Source organism: Corapipo altera, unplaced genomic scaffold, assembly GCF_003945725.1.
Source record: "Corapipo altera isolate COAL_440 unplaced genomic scaffold, ASM394572v1 24b, whole genome shotgun sequence".
Taxonomy (NCBI): Eukaryota; Metazoa; Chordata; class Aves; order Passeriformes; family Pipridae; genus Corapipo; species Corapipo altera.
The window spans coordinates 11803477-11829180 of NW_020884888.1; the positions used below are offsets into that span (position 1 = coordinate 11803477).

Consider the following 25704-nt stretch of genomic DNA (forward strand, 5'->3'; position numbering starts at 1 on the left):
CAGTACATGCACTTTTATGTACGTACCATATGTTTGCATTTTTTTTAGCAGTTTTTCCATGTCAATATCCAAATTACTTTCTATGAAGTGCTTTATGAAATTGCTTTGCAGTGTTTCCTAAAATAAAAAGTGATAGCTGTTACATCGGGTTTATCTGCTCTAAAGAAATACAAAGTATAAATATGCATTTATGTTCAATTCCATTACCAAGATTTCCTGCATAACACAGGAGAAGTCATTTAGCCTCTCCATGACTTTAATCTTGCCCTCTTAACAGGTTAGCTCCACACACAGTTCAAATAATTGGAGGAGTAGGGGAGGGGAGAAAGGGGGAAAGAGGAGGTGACAGGGGAAGACAAATATGTAGAATGAAAAAAATCCCAGTAACAAGAATGTTTTTTTTTTTAAGTCAATATTTCCCCCATCAGTTTTTTCATCAGTTCCACATTTTGCTGGGAAATGCAAGGAGGTTCAAAATATATTTTATTTCCCTTATTGTTCAGTGATACCGTAGTAATATTGGAAATAGTGAGGTAACATCGCTTTTAAGTATTTTCACCTCAGAAGTTTCTCAGCATCAGACTGTAGGCTCATAAACTAAAGCTAGTCAGCTCTTTTTAAACCTGAAGTCATATATGGGCAGTTTTACATGTTTAGAAATACTGAATAGATCACATAGCAAAAAGCTGACTTCTCCACAGTTCACCAACCTGCAGTCGTGAGACTGTGAGGACATTTCCACTGGTTTTAAAAACCTCAGACATCCTAAGCCATGTCTCAGAATAAGTCTTCAAGTGTTCCACAAAACCAAAAGTGAAATTAGCCTGGGAAAAAGAATACATGGACACAAATGAAGCTAAAAATGTGCACAGTAAATCTTAAGAAACAGGAAAAACTGCCATGCTTCAGAGTCTCTGCAATTCCTTTTCATTTCACTTTGATACTCAGCAGTAAGAACATCCATGTTTTCTTTTTTTCTACTTAAGAAATCGAAAGCATTTTTTCACAATACCCAGCAAATTAAAGAAAGGTTTTCCTACGCTGTGTTTTCCTGTCTCCCATCTGACGTATCATAAAGACTTCTTTATTTTTATGTCTCTTTCATACAGAGTATCATGGAGGTGCTTCAGAAAGACAGAGAAAGAAATACAGTCAGGACATATTCGAAAGGAAGCCTTTGCAGTTGCAGGTCTTTTATTCAAACTATTCACCAGAATATATAATAAAAATGAAAGCTGGAAGCATGGTCTGGACCATAAATTCAACTATAAACATAAAATCAGTCTATTTCAACATACTCCCACAGGGAAAGTCTTGAGTAAAGCCAAATATTTTCTGTCTCAGTCAAACATAGGCTACAATTTCTCTCTTAGCAAACAACCAGCAATTTTTTTCCACCCTGTCTTAAACAGCTCCAAGTGTACTCAAGATCAGAAAATATTGCAGTATCTGTTTGTTTAAATTGGTGTTATCAGTCACAGAAGTGCATTTAAAAACAATCCAGCATTGTTGTTATGGTAGAAATTGTGACATTTCCCAGCAAAGAGTGTCTGCAGTGAGTTGTAAACTCCAATTTGGGACCACAATTTTAACAATAATTCCTATTGAAAGTATACAATTTCTACATTGTATTTTAAGTGCCTTTTTCAAAATCCCACTCTTAGCACAAAATGAGAAAACAATTTGTTGTGACTCTTTCTTCTTTTTAGCACAGAAGGCCTCAAAGACACCCTTACACGTAGTTTTGTTTTCCCAAAAAACATTATCCATCTAACTTCTATGAGAATCCCTATTTCACTTGAAAGAGCCATCATTCATTAGTATTAAAGTGAAAGTGATCCTGAATGTTAAACTAAATCTGGTGTCAAATGAACTAAACAAGTTCTTCTGACCAGAAGCAACACAGAAACCTCATGGACTGAAATCCCAGACCAGGCACAACGGTGACAAGATGAAGACCAGCAAGGTTACAAGGGTGAAAAACAGCCAATATGGGTGTCTACTGTCTCCTCAGGACAGAACAAGCACAGGTCGCACCATAACACAAGGAGGTCAAATTTTCAGACATCACTAGAGATTGTTATATCAAGCAACTTGTAAGATCTGGGCTCAGTGCTTCTTGACTTGATTCTGAACAGCACAAAGGATTAATGTTTGTGCTGAAATTGCTTTCAAAGGGCTACAGTAACTATAATGTGCTTGTATTCAACCTCCTTATACAAACAATAAAATGTCCTGAATTACTGCAGCAGCATGGATTTTTGGAAAAGATGACCTTTATATAATACAGGCACTCATTTGAAAGAAATTAAAAGACCAAAGTAGTAAGTTGTGTGCAGGAGCTATAGAGACTACGGCTGTATCCAAGAAACTGAACAAAAACCTATTACCTATCAAAAAAAGATTTGAGAAAGACCTTATGCGTACATACACACACACTACAAATCAGGAAGCTATTAGAAAACTTCCTTTAAAAAGAAGGTTACATCCAAATAAGAAACAAACAAAAGAAGTCTAGAGACTTCTACATATGGAACAATTTGGAGAATCTGTTTCAAATTAAAGCAGCAGTATAAAAAAAAATCATACAATTTAACAAAATGAACAATAGGTAGTTTCTGGAACAAGATAATGTCCAGCCAAGAATTCCAAAAGCACTCAAGGATTAAATAGTTGAAGTACTCACTGTAGTGTAACCTCCTGATTAAAATTCCCCTGTTGTCAGGGAAGTGGAAAATAACAATGCAAATGCATAAAGATGCTAAGAGAGGACTGCAAGCTAATAATTCTGAAATCTAAATAAGTTTACATTTTTTTATACTAGTAATAAATTACAATAAAGAGTAGTAGTAAATAGAGAACATAAATAAATACAGCTGGGAGATAAAAACCCAGAATTTTGAAATAGAAGTTGTCTGAGTTTGAAGTGGAAGAACAAACAAGTGAGGAAGAGGCGGTTGATGCAGAACAACTGAACACAGGCACAATGAATACTAAGAGATTATATAACCCAAAAAGCAAGTGTACATTTGTACAATTACAGCAGCAAAGTCCTGGCAAGACTGACCTCAAAGTTTTGGGAAATAGCAGAGTTCTTCTAATGTGATTGCCTGAATATAAGATCACCTTTAAGAATATTCTGAAATAAGAAACACTTCCATAAAATCAGTTCATCAATGGCAAAATGTTTAGTTGTGAAAGTAAAGATCAAAAACATCACATGTAGCCTTTGAACTCCTGGATGTCAGTTGGCACAGAACTGTTTTACCCTCAGTCAGCACCACATCCTGTGTCTGTGACAGTCACTATTATTCTACACAATAGAACTGTTGATTTCTCTGAAGATAAAAAGCAGTAACCCCACAATTTATGGAAGACTGATCAATTACATGGTCTTGGAACTAAATAGTTCATGTGCAAAAAATACAGAATACATCCTAGTATACAAACATCAATGTTCTTTGAAGCTTTAATCCTCTACTTTTTTATTCTAGTAAATAGCTGTCATGTGGTCACGCACCCTAAAGGAAATTAAAGCTTCTATTACAATTTCAGTAGGAGATGAGGCTGTGTAAGGACTACAGGGTTGGTTTTTAGTAGCTATATTTGAGACACCTGAGACAATATTTTGCATTTAAATTTTCTTTCTGTTCAAGCAGTAGCTGATAGACTTCTGTAATAAAACCAAAGAAAAAGTTGTTGAAGAAACTTTCCCACTATATTCATATTTTCAGATAAACAGGTACATATTCATAACTGCTTGTTAAAGGATTGGGGAAAGGGGCAGGCGTGTATTTACACAGATTTCTGAATAAGCTGATGGAACTTTTGTGAGCCTAAGAATATATAATGAGAAGGAGAGCTTGTGCTACAGGTGTCTACCAGAATCTTTGTGTTGTTCCAGAGCACTAACCCCCCACAAAAAAACCCCAACCAACCAACCCAAAAAACAAACCCATAAATAAACTTCTTTCTGAACTGTATTACTCAGTCCAGATTTCACTCAAAGATATCTAGTGGAACATACTGTATGTCAAGATATTTCTCTTTCTTACAGATGCTTTTAAGAATGGAGGTTTGGTATAATTATTTGCAAAATAATGTGGAAATATATTAAGTGCATTATTCTAAATGTCTTTGTAACATAGAATATAATTAAGTATTCAAAAAATTTTGTAATATTATCACTTATAATTCATTCTTAATAGAATTTCCATCTATGAACATCAAGACAACTTCATTTTTAACTGACTAAAATTTTTAAACTAATTATGTTGAGGTCCAAACCAATAGCCTGTTCCCCAAATATAGTTATTTAACTACAAAATATGAAATGACTGAATCTTTTTTTTCAATTCAGAACAGAAACTATAAAGTTACCTAGTATCTGCTATCTAGAATGGGCTTTTTGACTTAGATTTTTTGTTATCTTTTTAAAGCACAACTCAGAATACCACAAAGTTGTCCATTTATGGAGAATATAGTTACCATCACATTTAAAGTCATCACTTACAAACAGCAATTATTTTTTTCCAGATTTCAAATTAAGACAAATTGCTGTTTTTGAAAAACTAATATTGCAGGATAAAAAATCATATCTTTGGAAGGTCAATGCAAAATTTGCGCAGAAATCTAATGCATACTTAAAAAAAGTCAACATTTCTTTTACAGAGGTGCTTCTAAACTAGTTATGAAGAACCATATTATTGTCAATGATCACGCTCCAGACAGAACACCGACCATACCAGAACTGCAGAGACAATAAAACTGTTGAATGATACCAACTCATCAGCATCCACACATACAGCACCTCAGCTACAACTGGTCATTCATGCTACTGGTGTTAGAAATATAATCAGGAAGGATGCACTGTAGGTATCTTGGGGTTTTGTTTAGAAATGCAGCTCAGTGACTCCCTCAGAACAGGCTTTTGTTCCTGGGGCATCCCTTCCCACAGCTCTCTATGCTGCCCCATTGGAGTTCCCATCCCAAGAAAATGTTGAAGACAAAATCTGCTCTAGAATACACCCTGATTCAGCATGATTCACAGGACAGTTCTCCTAATGTGTTCTTTTTAACCTTTCTATATAAGGTTTAAAGGACTTTGAACAAAATTCTGCTTTTCACACTGAGGTGAAACCACTATAACAAGTAGAATAAAAGTTAAGGGAAGCATTAAGCTTAAAGTGGGAAACAGGTGAGACCTCAGAAGGCAAGGCGGATCTAATTTTCTGAAAGGCAATTATACAACTGCAACTACCTACACTGAAAGAACCGGACCTTTAAAATTAATTACAAAGACAAAATCAATAAACAGAAATTGTAGGATTTTTTGATACTCACCTTCTCTATCACCCGGTCAATCATGTTGATATTTGAATTGTATAGTAACTTCCCGTGTAACAAAGGTTTCAGGAAAGTCCATAGCAAAGCCCCATTAGGAGACTGCAAAATCTCTTGATAAAGCTTCAAGCAAAAAGGAGCTGCAAAAAGAAAGACAAACCTGCATTTAAGACAGACAACACAGGTGCCTGTTTTTTTTTTTTTATTCAAACAAAAGCTAAAGTCATGTTTTGAGTCTGCCACAGCACCATGTTAAACATTGTTCAACTGCCACTAAGCAATCAGTATAGGTCTCTGAATAGAAATTGTTTAACCACAGTCTATGATAGTGTTGAGGATGCAGAACTCTGAATGCTAAATATGAAAAAAATAATCAGAAACCAAAGAGCTCCTCACGTTTGCGAAAAGCAGCCTGTGAACCCTATCTATACTAAAAGTTACATTAGTGCATTTTAAAGCAGAAGGACATATGCAAAACCTTTTTCCACAAAATGAATGCAGAGGGAATCCCCCCTCCACACCCTTCGTTGTTCTGCAGCTCTGTATTCCTACATGAGAAAGAAGTAGGAATACACAAATTCCTTCACAAATACAGATTTTTCTATTTGTATAATATCAGAAGAACCTACCAAAAAGATCAGAAAAAAATTGTCATGACACTTAACTTCTTGATTTGAAAAATCTATCAATTCACTTTTCCATTCCTTAATTAAAAAGACATATTCCTACGTCACATGGGGCTATCAATACATCCTTCAAAACTAGGATGTAAGGAATAGTTTCCAAGATCCACCACTGCATTTGTACTCATGTAAAGGCAAGGAGTTTTCTATGAGAAGCATTTAGATTTTTATGCTCAGTTCATGTGTTTTGAGGGTTTTATTATTTATTAGAGTGGATTTAGAAATGTGTCTTTTCTAGTACTATGAATAAATATTAAATAATTTCATTAACTCCACAAGGAAGACAAATCATTCTACATAATAAAAAACGAGACCAAAAACTTTTAAACTCCTGACAAAAGTTAAAGAAAGAAGTGTCAGAAATGTTAGATTAGGAACAGTCAGTTCTTTGCCCAAATTTTTACTTTCTTGAATGAAATAATCATTAGTAAACACAGTAATTGCTAAATAACAGCAAAGGATTAAGAGGCTGCAAGTTGGCCAGTCAGAAACATCAATATGCTAAAGACACAGAAGATTTGTCAATATGAGTTTGCTGTCATTTTCAGGAAGTCATTAGGAAGTGTTTGGTATACACGAAATACATACAAGTTAATCACTGTGGAGGAGTATGAATCAAATTTCTGTGGCCTCAATTTTTTTTAAATTTTCATTTTCCATTGCCTCATTTGCAAATTTGCAAAATATAGGCAACAGTATTAATTCACTCATAGGAAGCTGAAGCTACCTGATGTTTTAAAGATATTTCAGGGTCCTACGATAAAAGGTCTCACAACACAGCAGAGCTGTGACACCTTGCAAAAAAAATATCATCAAGAAAGTGCTTCTGGCCTATGGAGCTTTGAAAGAGACTAAGTTCCAAACAATCTGTCTAATCAACCATCCTGCTAAATTCATTCTTCAGAGAGGAAAAAAAAGCAGAGCTGCTTGCTTACACACATAAGTGAGAAGGCCAGGGCAGAACTCTGACTCCCTCCCAGGGGTCCCAGCCCAGCCAGGGGCAATTTCTAGCTGTAGAAACCAACAGACAACAGAATCTTCCCTAGTGGCACTCTGTCACTGTATTCTTCTCTTGCACAGAGTCACTGAGGCACTAACAAGGTTATTAACAATATTAAAATTAATCAGGGTAAGTCAAATGTGTACTGAGTAAAGAGAGCAAAGGTGAAATTATATACGAGCCAAGAGATTTTTCTGAACACTTGACAAAGAGAATAGAAATATCAGCTACTAAAAAACTCATTTTATCCAGAAAGTTTGCATATTTTACTGCATAGAGAGTTTGCATTCACAGAGGAGAAGCAAGGAGTAATGCATTCTCAGTCTTGTATCTCAAAGATATGTTTTTAATAACAAGTGCTTTAAAAATTGTAATAAATATGTCTCAAAGACAGGAATATTCCTATTTATTATTTGCAAAGATAGAAAACAACCAGAATCATTTTTATCTCATCCACAATTATCTCATAGCCATAAAACTTCTATTGATCAATGCCTTATGTTCAAGATGACAGTGTCAACTAAGATGTCAGCTGGTATATAAATATTTCTATTTAAGAGGGAAAAACTTCTCTAAACTCTGAGTGCATACTGCAACTTGTGATTGATATTTTTTCTTACTTGAATCTGCAGGAATGCCATATTTTGCCATATTGTCCTCTAAGAGTCCCATGACTCTGGGCATGTCAACGAACAGGTTTGCATTGCTGAAAAATGAAGATTCTTCTTTACACACTGCCTTGATTACAGACTTCAGGGATCCAACAGCTGAACTTCTGAACTGCCCACCTTGCAAAAACTAGAACAAATGAACAGAAATACAAATGTATCAAACTAGCTTTTAGTAGCTTCAGGGAGTAGCTCTGGTGTTCTGTCAATGTTGGCACCCAAGGAGATTGACAAAATTAGGCTGTTGAAACTGCTTTTAAGAATGAGGACCTGCTGTGCTCTTTTCTGTTCTTCTGATCACCTTTATCATGGTCAAAGGTAATGTAGTTTTAATTATCAGGATACTCAATAAAAGTAATACATTAAACTTTGAAAAATTCTATATATCAGTTAGGCAGAAAAGGAATGAAAATATCAAGACAACTGGGCTACAGATCCCCTGATTCCATTGTTAGTTTTCACAGTGTGTTCTTCTGGTAGATTATTCCTGTGTCACTAAGGCAGCAGAAACAACCAAATCCATTTTGCAATGAATGTTTGCAGTGAAGACAGTTACTAAGAAGAAAAAAAAGTATTCAAGTGTACATGCCCTAAAAGCCTATTTTTCAAGTACATCTTTTAACTTGTTAGATGTGCTTCTAGTTTTTGCACATCTTGAGTCATACCAGCATTTATTATTGCCATTTGCTCATAACTAGCATACGTCTAATGAGGAAAGGGAGTAATCTGACTGCTCTTATGGCTTAAGAACCATCATTTGCCACATTAAAAAAAAAAAAATCAACAGCCTCATCCTCTGTGCAACTTCACTTTTCAAGTAATGTACTCAGTTTTAACTGGTATCTATGGAAGGCTGTACAGGCACACAGTTCTAAGAGGATACAACTGCAAGGCAACATGCTGCTAGAGTATAACTGAGGGGTGCACTGGCTCACCTCATACCCATTGTTTTTGCAGATGCATGTCGGGAAAGACATAACTAGACTATCAGACATCATTTGAAGACTCCATAACTGGCAAATAGAAAAAACATTATGATATGTCAAACACACACATTCAACTCTGAAATAAATTAGCATTTTATCATTGGATTTTTTTAAACAGAAGAGTCAATTTTCAAAGTAGTACAGCACTTTACATAAAGATTTAATCACAGACAGTTTAGAGATTGAGTCGTTAGAAACAGTTTATCCTGATCAATGCATTTACTGAAGTGCCAGGTGCTTCTTTAGTAATCCTGGAGGAATATTAGTAAGTGTTGTTTGAAACTTAGTGTTAGCTGCTCCCAAAATCTTACTTTTAGCACACAATTTCAGCACAAAGCATCGTAAATAAATGGTATCCAGATTTCATAAAACCATCATCTACAGCCCTTGAATGAATCTGCTGGCATGGATTTCGCCGGAGAAATAAACTTTATGCACAATGCTGTATAAAAGTGGTTTTGAATCTTTATTAGTGATTATTTGAGATAGAGGGATAAATGAGGCTTATTTCAGTCAAAGAGCACAAACTTGCTAATTAATTCCAGTTCCAATCAAAATAACTTGGAATTCAAATAATGAATATTTATGCAGTAAGCTGCCACTAACAGGCTGAATCTACTTACTGTCTTTCAGCTAAATATCCACTGACTCAAAAAGATATGTTCCCTAAAATTTGACTTTGAAGAAATAGGAGAACTATATAGGATGGATGTTCACCAAAAAAAGTTATCTTTGATCCAGTTGTTCTACTTTATACTACATAAGGTAGGACTGTAATCAAGACTGATGAATCCAAACAACCAGCTTCCTAGTGGTTCCTACTGACAAGCAAGTCACTCTAAAAAATTCATGGAAGAGGAAAGCTAGTATTGAAGATCAAAAGGTATCTGGATTATCAAATGGAGGCAAAAACCTCATAGAATAGAGGCTTCTGAACTAACTGAACAGCTGTATACCTAAAAAAATATTATGAATAAAAACAAATTCATACGGAATACAAGTATCAGCTATTCAACAAAAGAACCCGAAAGTCAAACTGGGCTACAGTTTGCACATAAAACTAAAATACATTCAGAAGCATTATATTAAAAAGGGAAAAACTAACACAATTTTCCTGGAAAACTACGAGGAGGTTGAAGATAGTTCAAAATTTGATGAATCAGAAGGACTAAAGGAATCAAATGCAGACAAATAGATATTCTTAATTCTGGGAAAAAAAGAGAACAAAGTCTTTATTGTCCTGAAATTGACAGAATCACAAGGAAAACAGTAAAATTGATGATTCGATTAAACAGTTTTTCAGAAGCCTACCAAATTTAGATGTCACCATTTGAAAAGTAGAAAAATCATTTATACTCAAGAATGAGTGGCATAATGCTCTGGGAAATAATGGATATCTGGTTCTGATGTTCAACAGGGCAAGATAAGCAATAAGTTTTAAAGCGAAGATCATTACAGACAAACAGTATTTAAGGAGTAGAATTTAACACATTCTCAAATTATCACTCCTGACCAACACAAGTCCTTTTTCCTCCAAAAAGACATATGCTATCTCTAATATAGGTGAATTCCAACAATCAATTAATATTCTTGTTCTAAAAAATATTAATCAGCATTAATGCAGTAGCTATATGATGGGTAAAAAGTGGTGCTAAAAAGATATTGCAGGAAGTCTGGTAAGAGGAAATAAAACACTGGATCACAGAGAAGTTATTAGTGTTATTCCTGTGAGACCCAAAATGGGTCCACTGTGATAAGTTATTTAGCCCTGAAAGAAAAAAATTACTACCTATCATTTGATACCAGAAGACATTTCAGGAGAGATCGGATTGCAATACAGCAAGAAACCAATTACTCAGTTTAGGTAAATTGCATACAAAGTTTACCAGTGCAAAACATTATTTATCACCTGAAGTCATGAAAAAGTGAAATGCAAGATTAGGAAAGTCATTTCAGTAAGTATAGATATGAACGAGCAGAACGACAAGAGTCATCAGTCGTAATTCCCCTCAAAGACTGTATACATTTCTTCTTCCAAATAGTCAAGATTTGAAAGAAGAAATACCCAGCATGAAGAAATGCCCAGCCTTAACCCAGCATGAAGAAATGACGCTAGTTTGTCTGAGACAACCGAGAGCCTGTAATAAAAGAAAAAAACTAAAGCAAACAAAACAAATGCTAAAATAAGTCTATTTAACCTATCAAAACAGAAAAGTACTGTGACAGGCCTTCCACAAACATATGGGAAAGTCAGAGAAGTTAAAAATACTACAGAACATTTTTGACACAAGAATAAACACACTAGACACAAATAAACTTAAGTCAGAATCTTATACATTTATAACCTCAACAGAATCGTAGAATCATAGAATCAGACAGGTTGGAAAAGACCTCTGAGATCATCAAGTCCAATCCTTGATCCACTACCACCGTAGTTACTAGACCATGGCAATAAGTGCCACATCCAGTCTCATCTTAAAAGCCTCCAGGGACAGACAATCCATCACCTCCCTGGGCAGCCCATTCCAATGCCTAATTACCCTCTCAGTAAAGAATTTCTTCCTGATATCCAACCTAAACCTCCGCTGGCACAGCTTAAGACCATGCCCTCTTGTCTTACTGATAGCTGCCTGGGAGAAGAGACCAACCCCCACCTGGCTACAACCTCCTTTCAGGGAGTTGTAGAGAGTGATGAGGTCTCCCCTGAGCCTCTTCTTCTCCAGGCTAAACAGCCCCAGCTCCCTCAGCCTCTCCTCATAGGACTTGTGCTCCAGTCCCTTGACCAACATCATCGTTCTTCTCTGGACCTGCTCCAGCACCTCAATATCCTTCCTGAACTGAGGGACCCAGAACTGGACACAATACTTGAAGTGTGGCCTCACCAGTGCTCAGTACAGGGGAAGAATCACTTCCCTGGACCTGCTGGCCACACTGTTCCTGATATAGGCCAGGATGCCATTGGCCTTCTTGGTCACCTGGGCACACTGCTGGCTCATGTTCAGCTTCCTGTCAATCCAAACTCCCAGATGCCTTTCTGCCTGGCTGCTCTCCAGCCACTCTGTCCCCAGCCTGTAGCGCTGCAGGGGGTTGTTGTGGCCTTGTTGAACTTCATCCCATTGGAATCAGCCCAGCTCTCCAGCTGTCCCTGTCCAGGTCCCTCTGCAGAGCCCTCCTGCCTTCCAGCTGATCGACACTCTCCCCCAACTTAGCGTCATCTGCAAATTTGCTAATGGTGCACTCAATCCCTTAATCTAAATCATCAATAAAGATTAAACAGAACTGGGCCCAACACTGATCCCTGGGGGACACCACTGGTGACTGGTTGCCAACTGGATGCAGCACCGTTCACCACCACTCTCTGGGCCCGACCCTCCAGACAGTTCCTAACCCATCACAGAGTGCCCCTATCCAAGCTGTGGGCTGCCAGTTTTTCCAGGAGAACGCTATTGGAGGCGGTGTCAAAGGCTTTGCTGAAGTCCAGACTTCTCAGCAATGATAGGTTAAACAGAGAATTTATTCATGTTAGTGGAAGGATTACAGAGAGAGGCCACCTCTCACAACTGACAGCATTCAGCAATTGAAGAAGTCCCCTCCAGCTTCTTGACATGAGTGACAAGCATTACAAAAATTAGGCATGGAAATATAAGTAAATAATTTCAAACAGCAAATAAACAAGCAAAAATCATGATTGAAATCATCAGTGTTTTTCCTCAGGGAGTTATCCATTCACTCAAGGTTGTTAACAGTAGAATTTGGCTCCATATTCCAATTACTACTGACTGGCAGATAGAACGTTTTTACATAATTTTTATTAGACCATGTGTAACATATCAATTCAACTTCATATTTTACATATATATTAAAGTTATTTCTTCATTTTCATTTTTTCTTTCAGACAGGAATCCACATGCATAATTGACAATCACTTTATTATATCTATTACTACAGAAGTAACTAATTTTTTTAAACTAACTTCAAAATTGTCAATCTGTCTTACTCAGTGCTGAAGGTTCACATATTTTTACTTTAAAAACACATTTTTTATTTGGTAATCTTTCTAGGTCACTGAACTACTTTGGTCTTTGTTATGGTGAAACAAAAATCTGGAAAGATGGACTCTTTGGAAATAGAAGAAAACATTTAAGGAGGGAGGTGTATAAGCAATATCTCCACTTTAGTAGAACACAGTGGTACAAGTTTGACTGCCATAGAAAAGAGGTAAAAAATAATTAAAAGTATTACTGGAAAGTAGAAAAAAATCCAGTGAAATCTGGAAAATGAAAGGACACCTAAACAACTTTTTTTAGTCCAAAAAAGGAAAAAAAATTACAGAGACAGAAGAGCCCTTGAAATCAAACAACTAGTTTATTAATAAAAGAAATAGACGCTGATTATTTTATTCCTCAACAAATTATTAGGTGATCAAAAAAACAGCAATTTCTCAAGACAAAGGGATTTAACAAGATGTTACAAAATAAAGATTTTGTCAAAAAGAGTGATCCAGAAAGGTAAGATCTAAAACCAGACAAAAATTCCAAGGTTAAATCCGTGCTATATTACAGGATAGTGGGGATGGCCATGAAGCAAAGTTTACAACTGTGAGTAGATGGCCCTCTGCTGTTCCATTTGTTTCTTTGCAAATTTTTTTAAAACCTTTTGAGAACATTCTTCTATCAAATAAGCAACTTTGGAATTTCAGTCTGAAAGGAATATTTCATTTGTTGGAAAGAAAGTCTGTCAAAGAACTAGTTTCGGGAAAGCAGAAAAGATGTAAACCGCCATTCAGTGTGGCAGCTAAAGAGCTGCCCCAGAAAGAGAGGCCAAAACTAAAACTAATATGCGCCAGAAAAACATTTTTCAACGTGTCTCTATCACACAGATTAGAAGATCTTCAAAAAAATTCACATCACTAAGGAAAATAGTCCTTAAGGCAGTGTTTACTCTGTACTGTAGTAATAAACAAGATTGCTCGGTTTACCACCGAAGGATCTTTTAGAGGTTTGCAATTTTAGAACCAGATTCAATCCTGAAGTTTCCACACAGGATAGTAAACCCATAAGGTAATGTCATAGGGGTCAGCAGGTCTTCCTATGGAATCGGAACCTGTTTAGAAATAGAAATCCTTTTTCTGATTTATTTAATACTAGGCTCACCACTTTACTAGCTGTGTAGATGTGCATACAGCAACTGCCCTTAAAAGCAGGGACAAAGAAAATATCCTCACTCATGCCACATGCCCTCTTTTTTTGAATGTTGAGCAGAACTATCACTCAAACCCCTTATGTGACTGAAACAGAAACACATGGTAGATAAAAGAACTGCACGTGCTATCTTAAAATCTTATCCTTTAAAAAAGCAAAGTTATTTCTTATAAACTTATAAACTTATAATGGTCTCCTCATAAAAAAAATACACCATTAGCAGAAAAGGCATGGCTATTTCCAAATCACAGATAATACATAGTATTGTTAATAGTATAGTAGACTAACACTGTAGTAACTTAGACTATGATCTCATAAGTTAACAGAAAAAGAGATGACAGAAACAACACATCAATAGTCTCAGAATTACCAGAGTGCTTGAAAGAGACCAACTGAATCTTCCTAGGATCTGTGGACTCTCTTCTCTAAGTTCCCAACTTTCTAGGATACCGTTTCTATTAGTGTGCTTGCTTACTAAGCACATATCCCTAACTAAGCACCTCATAATGGGAATTAATTTGGCATATTGAAATCATACACATACCTGCTGCAATGAAGAGATGTCAAGCACACCAATATTTTTAATTCCTTGGAGGAACATTGGAAGCTTTTCCATGACATGATGGACTTTATCAAGAAGTGAGTTGATACTAGAAACGACATCCAGTAGCATATTTAGCACGTTGCCTATCTCAGGTGGTATCTGGATCTTGGGCAAGAAAGAAAAAAAATCACAGCCATAAATTCCCGTTAGAAACTAATTTTAACCTTTCAATGAAACAATCGAAATTATTTACCTTTTTTCTAAAACTGACTATATAATATTCCTACAAAGTATGTTTAATGGAACTCCTTTTGTTATAACTCCCCAGTCGCTCTCAAATTAGGCTGAAGAAAAGTTCCCTGGTAATGTTAGAAGTGCCCTATGACAAATCATGAATTAAAATTCAGAGAACATGTTTACACCTGCCAGGCTGAAGAGAGCTCTCCTACCCAAGATGCTAATGGGATCTGCAACATTCTGTTCCCTTGGAATTCAGCGTAAATGAGAACTTTTCTTTTACCAGGTTAAAGATGTTCAATGCAGGAATTTAATATTTCAAAAATAATTTGTAAGTTAAATTAAGTCTAGCAACCACTTTTATTGTGTAATATGACTCCTAAAGCAGCTAACTTTCATTTCGCACTTCTCCTGCCTTTGCATTTTTCATACCCAAAATGATTGCATGCACTTCATTCCCTGCTTGACCTAAGTTCAATTGTTTGCTATTTCCACCATGCAAATTTTGGAATTATTGATTTTCTCTCTATTCCCTTTGCTTTTGTGGTTTATTTAGCTGATACAATAATACAAAACAATTCATTGTTACCTGTCTAAGCAAAATATTAAAAATACTATCATCTCATCACATGCTTTCAGTTGCATTTCTGATTACTTTATGCACCTTTATTGGACTTGCAATTATAATGTCTGTGCTTAGTTTTCATCTCAACCTTCACCTGTTTTTACACAGTTTAAAAAAAAAGAAGGAGAAACTGTAGAAAAATCTTATTCAGTCAAAAAATTAGCAGAACTTCCATTATAATTTAGGATGAGTTGACAACATTGTTTATTCTTTGCTAGGAATTCCTTGTTTCATTGGGGTTTAGTACAAATACCCATCAGAATAAGCACTGGTTTCTTTTCTTCTTTCTTTTTTTCCCTCTAGGTTTGCAGATAATTCAGGAAGTAGAAATCTTTTATCTCTGGTATCTTTACCTATTCTGGGAAGTGGTCTTGGTTTTAAAAGTCTGTAGTTGACCTGTTTTACTGAACATGCAGCATCCAGAATATAACCTGGCTTTAGAACAAAATATTCCTTCTCCTGATGTTATAACTTTATTTCAGCTATTCATACTTACAACACTTTATGTTCTGTCAATCAATTACCCCAGAATAACTGAAATTAATGTTTTTTAACTATCAGAAATCATAATCAATAATTTTGCTCTTATAAGTAAAAACATTATCTCACTGAAAACCTTCACTAGGTTGCAGATTATCTACAGTTCTACATATTATCTACATATAATACAGGCATGCTGCAGAGTTTTGCTTACTTAGTGCTGTGAATTCTTCCTAGAAAATAATTTTGTCATTCTTGTGATTTGAGCTTTTATGATTGTTTTAACTCCCATGATGCCAGCTCAGTCTTCCACACTTACACATAAAGAAGTGACTAATCACATGAAGTGCAATTGACTTCCTATATTTTCTGTAAAGTTTTCATAACTAATTCCTAAGCAATAATCTTTCTGAGGAAGCATGAAATGGAATGCAGGAGCATCTATCAACCCCATTCTTCAACTGTGTTTGTTCTGTGGATCTAGATGAAGACAAAAAACGCCATATGTCCACTGTTTAATTCCACTGAGAAAGAATATCTGAAGAAATAACAGAATTATCAATCTATCTACCTGTGTTCTTTACACCACCTTAAGAAGAAAAACACAGGAACCAAATGCTTTTTTCCATCTTACCTTGTAAATGATGTGACGTAAGTTTAAATTCTGTATAATCAGTACAAACATGGTGTACAAGTCCAGTGCTGGTAAGGAACATAATTCTTCCACTACCAGGGAAGTTTTACTGTTTTCAGGCAGCTTTAGCAGCAGGCTAAGTACTTCTTCATCACATCTTCCAGTTAAAGCTACCACAAAGGCACTGTAAAAAACCTATCAGAATGTATGTGTATTAAAATTTTTTCTTCCTGAACTGCATCATCTTTTTTTATAGTCAATAAGGTGAAAATTTTTGTCACAGTAACATGACTATTTGCAGTCACCAACAGACCTGAAATAATAAACTATACAGTTTTATGTCAGATTGGTGTGTTCTTACTTTATACTCTACGTACATATAAAAAGATGAAATATATTTCTTATAAAGATCTACTTTCATTTGTTCACAGATAAATAATTCATTCTATGAGCATTCATTCCATAAGCAGGTATATTTACAATGTTGAACACACTCCTTCCAGCAGATATACACCTTTGTTACAGTAACATATAAAGATCAAAATCCAAGTGTTATGAATCACTAAAATCAAACAATGTGGTCCTTCTTTATTTCAAAGGACATACAAAATTAACACTTGGTGATGCCTATATGGCACAATGTTCACTCTGAGTCAGCTCACATTTCTCACTTAAACAGTCCTTTGAAATGTCATTTCATAGTGTATGAAGGGACAAATAAATGACTAAGCAGACCTCAAGTGAGACTAGAATAAAACCTTGGATAATGACGGTTTGTTTCTTCCTACAAAAATGTCACATCAAAAGACAAGTGCTTGTAGTCCAGATATCTGAGGAGTTCTTAGCTACCCAATCTCAACAAGCCCAGAAAACTTACAAGTTTTTGTAGGAGCCTAAAAGAGTCAACATATAGGGCTCCATTGTCCTGCTTAGGACAGAACCCACCTCTACTGCCTCCACTGAGTGTATCTCTTGCTAGTAACAGTACCCAGCAAGGGAGAGAATCTGCAAGAAGATCCAATTAGGAGCCAAAATTGGTCAGGATATGTTATTTAACTCTTTAAATCCTATGAATATTTTGTTTTCCAATTCATAATTTGACTTTTCAAATTTTATTCCAGAACAGAATTTTGCCCTTGTGATTTTAAAGGATTTCCAATATATTTAAATATTCACTCTTTGTGTGTGCATACAAGGAATGGTATATGAATATACTGATCTGGACTTCTTCCTGTGGAGGAAAATTGAGTATGATACAATTTGAAATTTATTTCCTCGTATCCCACATGAATATCACCATTTCAGTGCAGCTGTAACCCATTCTGGGTTTTATCCACTAGGTTAAGTTTCTCTGAACTTTCCTTGCAGCTTTGTGAGTACCAGACCTAATCCAAACTCTTATAGTCAGTAAATGAATGCTTATAGTCCTCAGCTTATAGGTGTTGAGCTATTTCAAATCACTTAATCACATGTCAATGAGCATGGCCTGCATAGAATATCATGGCACAAATTACGGGTAAATGCAATAAGCACAAACAATTCTCAGGCTTACTCTTACCATTACAGAGGCAAGCACAGTACAGTATACAATCACAGAAATACAGGACTACAACTGGCCTGCAGCTATCATTAGGGCTATCAGACAGTGGCTATATAGACCATAAACATAATAGGCATGCCTAAATTATTGCTTTAAAAAGTACTTGTGCAGCTTGCATAATCAGTAGGAAACACAGACATTTTAATGCTCCAGTTGGATTGGGGGAGGATTTAAATACTTAAGAGAAAAAAAATTCTATATAAATATGTGAATGTGAGACGTGTATATATCTAAGCTCTGTATGACTGGCAAAAAGTAAGGATGGAAAGTAATTTGACATTTCAGTCAATTAGCATTATTATTTCAAAGGATCAAAGGTGCACCGAATCCCATTTAACTGAATTGCTTTCAGATGACTTCTCTCATTACCATTTACTGGTATCACAATAACAAGCTAACAATAAAGGCAGTCACAATGCCAAAGAAGCAGAAGAACAAATCATCTATAAGTAGTTATGATGGTCTGAACTGTCTTTTTAATAGCTGCACTTTTCATGAAAAGACTTGCGACTGTTTCTGCAAGTGGAGCATCACTGACCCCCGGTGGCTGCTTGATTGACCTGAAGAGTTTACACCAAATGCACTCACAGCTCTTACCAGTCATGCAAACACTAACCAGAGAGAGAATCTCTTAAGTAGGTGGCATTTTTTATGATTTCTACTGATCACAGGGATCACAGAAAACAGTAATGATAACACACAGTCTTACACTCAGAAAACTTACAATATTCAAGAGACAACAGATAAAATGAAAATAAGATACTGGTAATATAGTGTAAGAAGAGTGAGGAACACACAAAGAAATAAAAAAAAAAATGCAGAAGACAACCCCCTACTGCAAGGAGAAGAGGTGGTAAGATACCAAATGATATCTTCAGAAATCCTCATCTTTTCTACAATCCCAAGACAGCAAAGCTCAATTTCTGTGTCAGTACAAGGAGGTAAAACACTGCTGAAAGTAATGAAGCAGTGCCATTTGGACCAGAAGACAAGTGCTAATATAAATTGATCTCTTAATGCATCACATTACTATTTTTAAGTCCTAAAATTCACACAGATATTCCACATAGAAATGATAAGTGAAAATATAAGATTCCACACAAACAATATGGCTTGTTTTGTTTCAGCTGGTGCATCAGGCTATAGGTTGACATATTAATCTGACACCTTTTTTTGATCTTTTACCTTTGAATGAGAGACACTGGCTTCCAAGATGGTATTGACAGTTTCTTCAGAAATATTGACAGAAGAACCAATGTCTAGCCTCAGCTGAGTAAGATTCTGCACATACTCTTTGACTTTCACGTCTGGAAGAAAAGGGAAATAGTGCCAAAAGTACAAATCTGCTTAATTAGATTGTACCCTTTTCATTCAATTTACTGTGAACAGTGAAAAAGGACAAAAACTTCATATCATGTAATTCACTTCTACTTCAAATTTAAAGGTCACTCTCCTGGCAGACTTAAAGGGCTTCTGCATCTGTTTGCGTTATTCTACAAAAACACTTGTTATCCCACATCCCTGTACTACAAAAATGTCTGAAATTAGTATAACAGCTTTTAGTCCTCTCTGGTTTTCTCCTTACACTAATTTAAGCCCTCTCTTCTTTCTAATTAATCCCTACATCTTACTGTAAATGTTCTAGCTGACTGTACTATGCTGTCCTGTGCCAACTCAAGGTGCATGTATGGGCACATGTGTACAATGAAAATATATCGCATTACGTCAGTGGTCTACATAGGCAGTGTACCTTTGAATTTTGAAGAATAGAGAAACAGATATTGTCCTACAAAATTACATAACAGTAGTTTACAAAAAAGTGAAGAAAACTGGAACCCACCATTCAAGAGATTTAAATTGCTGAGAAGAGCAGCTGCTGGATTTTCTGACAATTGTAGCTCCAAATTTTCAGCCAACCTGAAATGATAGGCTTAATTTCACAAGTTATCAGAACAAAGTCATTGGCATTTCTATGCATAAAGACTAACATGAATAGTGAAACGGCCACCAAATGAGGCAAAAAGGTAACATTATTCTCTATGTGCACGCACTAGCACCTCTACAAACCTTCTCACACTGTATTTATATGGTGCAGGGATTATTTATATTCTGTGACTAGATGAGACTGCAAATGTAGGGTCTTCCCATAATGGTTAAGTGCTTTAGCAAACAGTAGTTTATGTAGAAGGACAGATTTAGCAATGTCTGACCTCTAGGTTTCTTATTGAACACACATTTTTGAAACCTAGAGATACAAATCACTGAAGTTCAGGATGAATAAAGTCTATCTAAGTATAATTTAAGTAAGAAAGAGTATGCACACATCAGATATTATTTATTCTTCAAAAACTGGACATTAGTCCATGGCTTGGAGCAGCATTTAAGCTTAAGTTCTTTTGTATTATTACTGTAATTCAGACACAATTCAAGCTCTTTATGAAAACAACCCAACAGCCAAACTAGTATAGCAACAATTATAACAATGACCAGTTCTAGAAGATAGCAAGTTTGAAATACTCTGTAGTAGCAGTTTTATTCATTTACTGTTTTTCTTCAAGTAAATAGAAAATATCAGAAGTTATTTGGAATTCAATCCCATCAGTTTACAAACACCATCCCACATTTCTGACTGCCTGAACTGCTGAACTGATGTGAATGCTTTCCGTTTTGCAAAAAGATATCCAACTACTGAGAGGACAAGCCATATCAAAACAGCTTTAAAGAAAAAATTTAGATATCAAAATTTTGACCTAACTCAAGTCATAGGAAACTGAAAACTTTCTTAGTTGTGATTCAAAGCATTTACCTGATGAAGAAGCAAGATTTTCTGCAAGTGTTCAGCAAAAATTTAAGAGCTTTTAGAAATACTCAGAATTTTTCTAATTTACTTAAATAATTTGTACATTTTATCCACTCAATTTTCAGTCAAATGAACAAAGCTTAAAATGACAATATTTCTCCTGCAATTACATAATTTAGAACACAGATGTGTACACAATAACATTGCTAAAAATACAGAACTGTTTGGGGTACCAAAATGTAAAAAGTTTTACATTTGCAGTTGTCTCTGTATGTTCCCCAACATTAGCTGACATTCACAGCTGTCATTTCTGGTATTCTGCAAGGCTTCCTGGAAGGTCTCCAAAGTATGGGAAAGTTTTTGGTTTATATATGCCATACTCTTGCAATCCCCCTTGTTGAAAGTAGGCCACAATCTTTCAACATCCTGCAAAACACAGTGGTCATACAGTTAGTAAATTCATGAGATTGTGTTATTACTTGAAGTAGCAACTCTTGGTAACTAGATAATACAGATTTTCGAATGAGAATATGGGTAAAGTAATACTCTCTTACTGATTGTATGAGTAATTGAAAGTGGGTGAGAAGTTTTCAAGAACCAAGGAATTTTCAAATATTTGAGTTTTGGAAACAGCCAAATTGGGAATTGGAACTAGCCTGTCAAGGAGATTCATCCACTACTATAAATGTAAACATTTTAATTTCAAATTTATTTAAAAATGAAATGAGCTTTTCTTTTCTTTTCTTTCTTTTTTCTTTTTTTATTTATTTATTTTAGGTTGACAATTTTTATCTTTTTCCCAAAAAATTGTTTTGAACATCAGTTTCCATTCAACAAACCAAAATATCTGGATACTCATATCCAAAATTTTTCATGCATTACGCTCTGTTTTATATGCACTTTTATATTTTCACTGGAATATGCATGTTTTTGATTTTGCAAGGCTGTTTTAATATTTGCAGGAGTAGGTCATAGAATGGTAGTGACTACAGAAATGCATTTGGTCCTCAAAATTCTACTTTGATGTATGAATGATACCTCTTGTCATCTGTTTGTTTTAAAACGTTGGTGTTCATATCAGCAAAGTGTCCAGGTGAATAAAGTAGCAGAGCTGTTTCATAAAAAGGAGGCAAATTCTATACTAAAAAGCATGACTTCAGTATTGGGTATGTGTGTGCTATCAAAAGGCCTGCTTCCAGCTTTGGATAAGTTTCTATATGTCAAATATTACTTTCTCCAGCTGGTAATTTCATGTACTGTTAAAGAAAAATAGACTGACCCCAACTGGTAATCACAACTATTTTATCTGGAATTAATCTGCCTAAAACGTGTATTCATATCTAGTTTGATTTCACAACTGTTCCTGTGAAGATTTAAAAGTATAAATGTACTCTAATTCATTAAATCATCAGTATGACATAATTTAAAGAAATTAAAAATGAACTGCTGTTTCATATTGATTGACAATCCAGTTATTCTAGTTGTAGGAATTCTAATAATTTTAGTCATACTTGCAGCTTGCAAAGTTCACCATTGTTTACTTAAGGAATTTCTCCTGAATATCACTATCAAAATCATCAGAGCTATACCCATACAAACCTCAGCTTTCTATAGTCACCAAGGGGACTCGTCATTCAGAGTGGGGGAAAAAAGGAAACTCCCATTAGTTTCCAGAGTTAAATACATGTTGTAAAGCACACTGGTAGGTGTGGGAACCACTCAAACCTGATAATGATCTCGAACCACAGTGATCCCTTCAATGATAGCAGGGAGCAAGTGACTTGTTAATCCATCTTTACACTTTGTAATGACACAGAAAATGTTGCCAAAGACAACTGGTTCTTCTGTAAGAGAAAATGTCCAGGTTTAGTCAGTTAAAAACCTCATAAAAATGCTGGACTCAAAGTAAAAGTTAGCCAACTAATAAAGGACAACGAAGTTTTTAAAAGCAAAGAAAATTTGATAATTTAAAGGCATAAAGAAATATGTCTAGCTAAATTTAGGTATCACTGCAGAGGGTAAGAAAGGCTGGTTTGATTCAATTTCAATTACTCTTCTCCATTACACTTTCCTGGTCAATAACAAGAACATCAATACTTGCTACAGAACTAGAGAAGAAAAATTTCATATTTAGTCTTCGTGAGCATAACTGTGAGAAACTGAGTATATCAAACACATCCACCTTCCCCTCAGTCAGGCTCCCCTGATCCTGTTTCCCCATAGAGACATCAGGATGTTACTAACCCTTCAGTGCATAGTAACTTTCAAACCCTAACTGCAAGGAGAGGGAAACAGCATTACATGGACATTTTCCATATCTAGGGATAATGAATCCCTATAGGGAAATTTATCACCTGATCATCCATGGAGGCAGTTTCTACCCAATATTGCAGCCCCCACGTCCTTGGATAAAAGCTCCATTCCCCTGTCTGTAGTGGGTTTGTAGATGGGATAGCAGTGAAGGAATTTGGTTTGACTGCTGAATTCTGATTTATAACCAGGATTGAGTTAGTTTTTTCAGCCATGTGGGTTGGGGTCTTTTCCCTTATATTTGGTTCATAAGTCAAGCAGGAAGAATAATAAACATTCCCCACTGCTTCCAAAACAAGAAAATCTTGATCTTGCTCATAGAAGTAGTACAGTATAACTCAGCAAATCAAACCAAGTCAAGCAGTTTTCACCTTTTCTCATTAGGTTTCAATGTTTTCTGTAACAAATGAAACATTATGAAACACTCTAACAACCAGATTATTGAAATAAAAATTACAAGAATGTAGTTGCTGAGTCTCGGTTCTCTCAATAGGCTGCTCTTCAGAGGTCAAATACAGAACCCAAGTACTTGCACACATTTTCAGTATCACCTATTCACAACACACATTACACTGTTTTACTCTTTGAAACTACATCGGTCACAGGAGAGTGGAGAAGACAGTCAGAACTGGGTGACAATCACATAATCATATTTTATGTTTTTTTTGGAAATTAATTATGCATAAAACATTACAAGCAATTCTGGGCATGGCTGGTTAAAATGTGATGTTTGAAAAGCACAGGCTTTTGTTTTCCAAAGAAAACATGATATGAAACAATACTCAGGTCAATATAGAGCCTTTCTTAAAGTGTACGACTTGGGGGTCTATACATAAGGAATAAAACGTTAAAATTTAACAATTTGTTGAAGATAAAGTTATTCAGCTACAGGTAATCAATTCACTGGTTCAACATGTCCAGAAGTGGGAGGTGCTACTTCCTTTAAGTACTTGCCCCATTTTTCCTTACTGTCAGCTACATGCTGCCTTGCAGCAACTCTGGTTCATTAAAAAAACCCCTGTGACTTGACTCTGCTCACCAGCTGAAGAGGAGCAGCAAGACCTCCTGCTTCCACAGAGATTTGAATCAGTATGAACACTCCAGAAAAAAATCATCCCTTTGTTTGATCTGCATCAATTTTTTCATGTGCCTTTGTTGGTTTAATTTCCAGGCATCAATATGCTTACCTTTCTTGGTATCACCCAAATTAACTTATTTGTATACAAGTTTGCTTAAAGTAAAACCTTAACTTTACAGCACTAACATATATGGTGACCTATGGAGTCACTACTGGGTAACCAACCTGAAAAGATTTTGAGAATACTCAAAACGGTAAACTGCAATTTCTGCAATAGTAGAACACTATCAGGGTATAAATGTTCCTGAAGAATCTTGCAGATTTTAGATGCTCTGTAGAAACATTAAAAAGAAAATATTATTTTTGTAACAAGACTTCTACAGAAAATTTTCAACAGGTGACTGTGCATGATTGCACAGCTCATTGAACCACTTAAGTGTTTCAATACTGTCACATTTGTCCGAACTATTTCAAAAACAGAACATAATATTTCCACATTAAAAAAATACCTTAGGAGTGTTAGAAAGTACCTTTGCAAAGTAAGCAAAATTGTAATAGCTTCAGAAATACTGAGAACTCACAGAATATGCTGACTTAAAGGCAAAGAGCAGAATATACAAAACTCTGATAATCATCATGTGGGGAAAATAAACCACTTTTCTGGTATTTGCTTTTGATTTTTCAAGATTTGGCTAATACCTGGCCCTGTTGACCACTGGTTTCACATATTTGCATAAAATCAACCATAAAGGTCTCAATACCACATTAGAGACATGCATGAACTTCAGTATGCCATTTCTCAGCTGGTCTGTGTCAGTAGACCAGTAGCTCCACCAGCAAGACACCCTAGAGCTGTGTGGAGCAGTCATCTTGTGGGCTTATTCAGTATTGTTCAAATGCAGCAACTCCAACCAAAGAGTACTTTCGTATAAGTGTCAGTAAACATTTTCCTGAAGCAGAGTTTCCTCTGCTGCTGGATTATGTTTGATCTGAGTAATCAGCTCAAGATTTTTTCAGAAACTGCATTTGTTAAACTGAACAACTTAACACTATAACCATAGCATAAGACATGAACAAATTTAAGTTGAAGAAATTTCACAGACATACATTTGGATATAGCAAAAAAAAAAAAAAGAACTCACACACCACAAAGCATTAGTTCCAAGCATTCCTTAATATTTAGTACCATAGCCAAAAATGGCTGTTGCCCACCAATAACTGTGGGATCAATATTCAGACCTGTAAGGATTTTAAAATACAAGTATCTTCAAATATTTGTTTTTATAATAATTCTAAAGAAATCAATTTAAGTTACAATATAGATGACTAACCACATCGATAATGTGGTCCACACAATATAATTTGATACTCAATACCACTGGCCTCAACAATATAAGTTGGCAAAAATCAGAAATGAAACAGTAATTAACTTAATAAAAGCTTAATAAAAGCTGTTCATAAACAGAGAGCCCTTCTGTCGTTGTCAGTGCACTTGTGAAAATGAGTACATAGAAA

At 35.5% G+C, this 25704-nt stretch overlaps 1 protein-coding gene across 1 annotated transcript in view; it reads right to left on the reverse strand.

Moving 5' to 3' along the window:
- Positions 1-25704, reverse strand: part of ABCA13 (ATP binding cassette subfamily A member 13) — a 172296-nt gene that overhangs the window by 116661 nt on the left and 29931 nt on the right. Inside the window, exons 12-22 of the mRNA XM_027643860.1 lie at positions 24415-24521; positions 22527-22645; positions 21055-21227; positions 19842-19918; positions 19187-19308; positions 16402-16596; positions 14426-14590; positions 7647-7824; positions 5344-5483; positions 711-824; positions 27-117 (exon numbers count right to left, since the gene is read on the reverse strand). Coding sequence (XP_027499661.1) covers positions 27-117; positions 711-824; positions 5344-5483; positions 7647-7824; positions 14426-14590; positions 16402-16596; positions 19187-19308; positions 19842-19918; positions 21055-21227; positions 22527-22645; positions 24415-24521 — 1481 coding nt within the window. The remainder of the gene's footprint in view (positions 1-26; positions 118-710; positions 825-5343; positions 5484-7646; positions 7825-14425; positions 14591-16401; positions 16597-19186; positions 19309-19841; positions 19919-21054; positions 21228-22526; positions 22646-24414; positions 24522-25704) is intronic.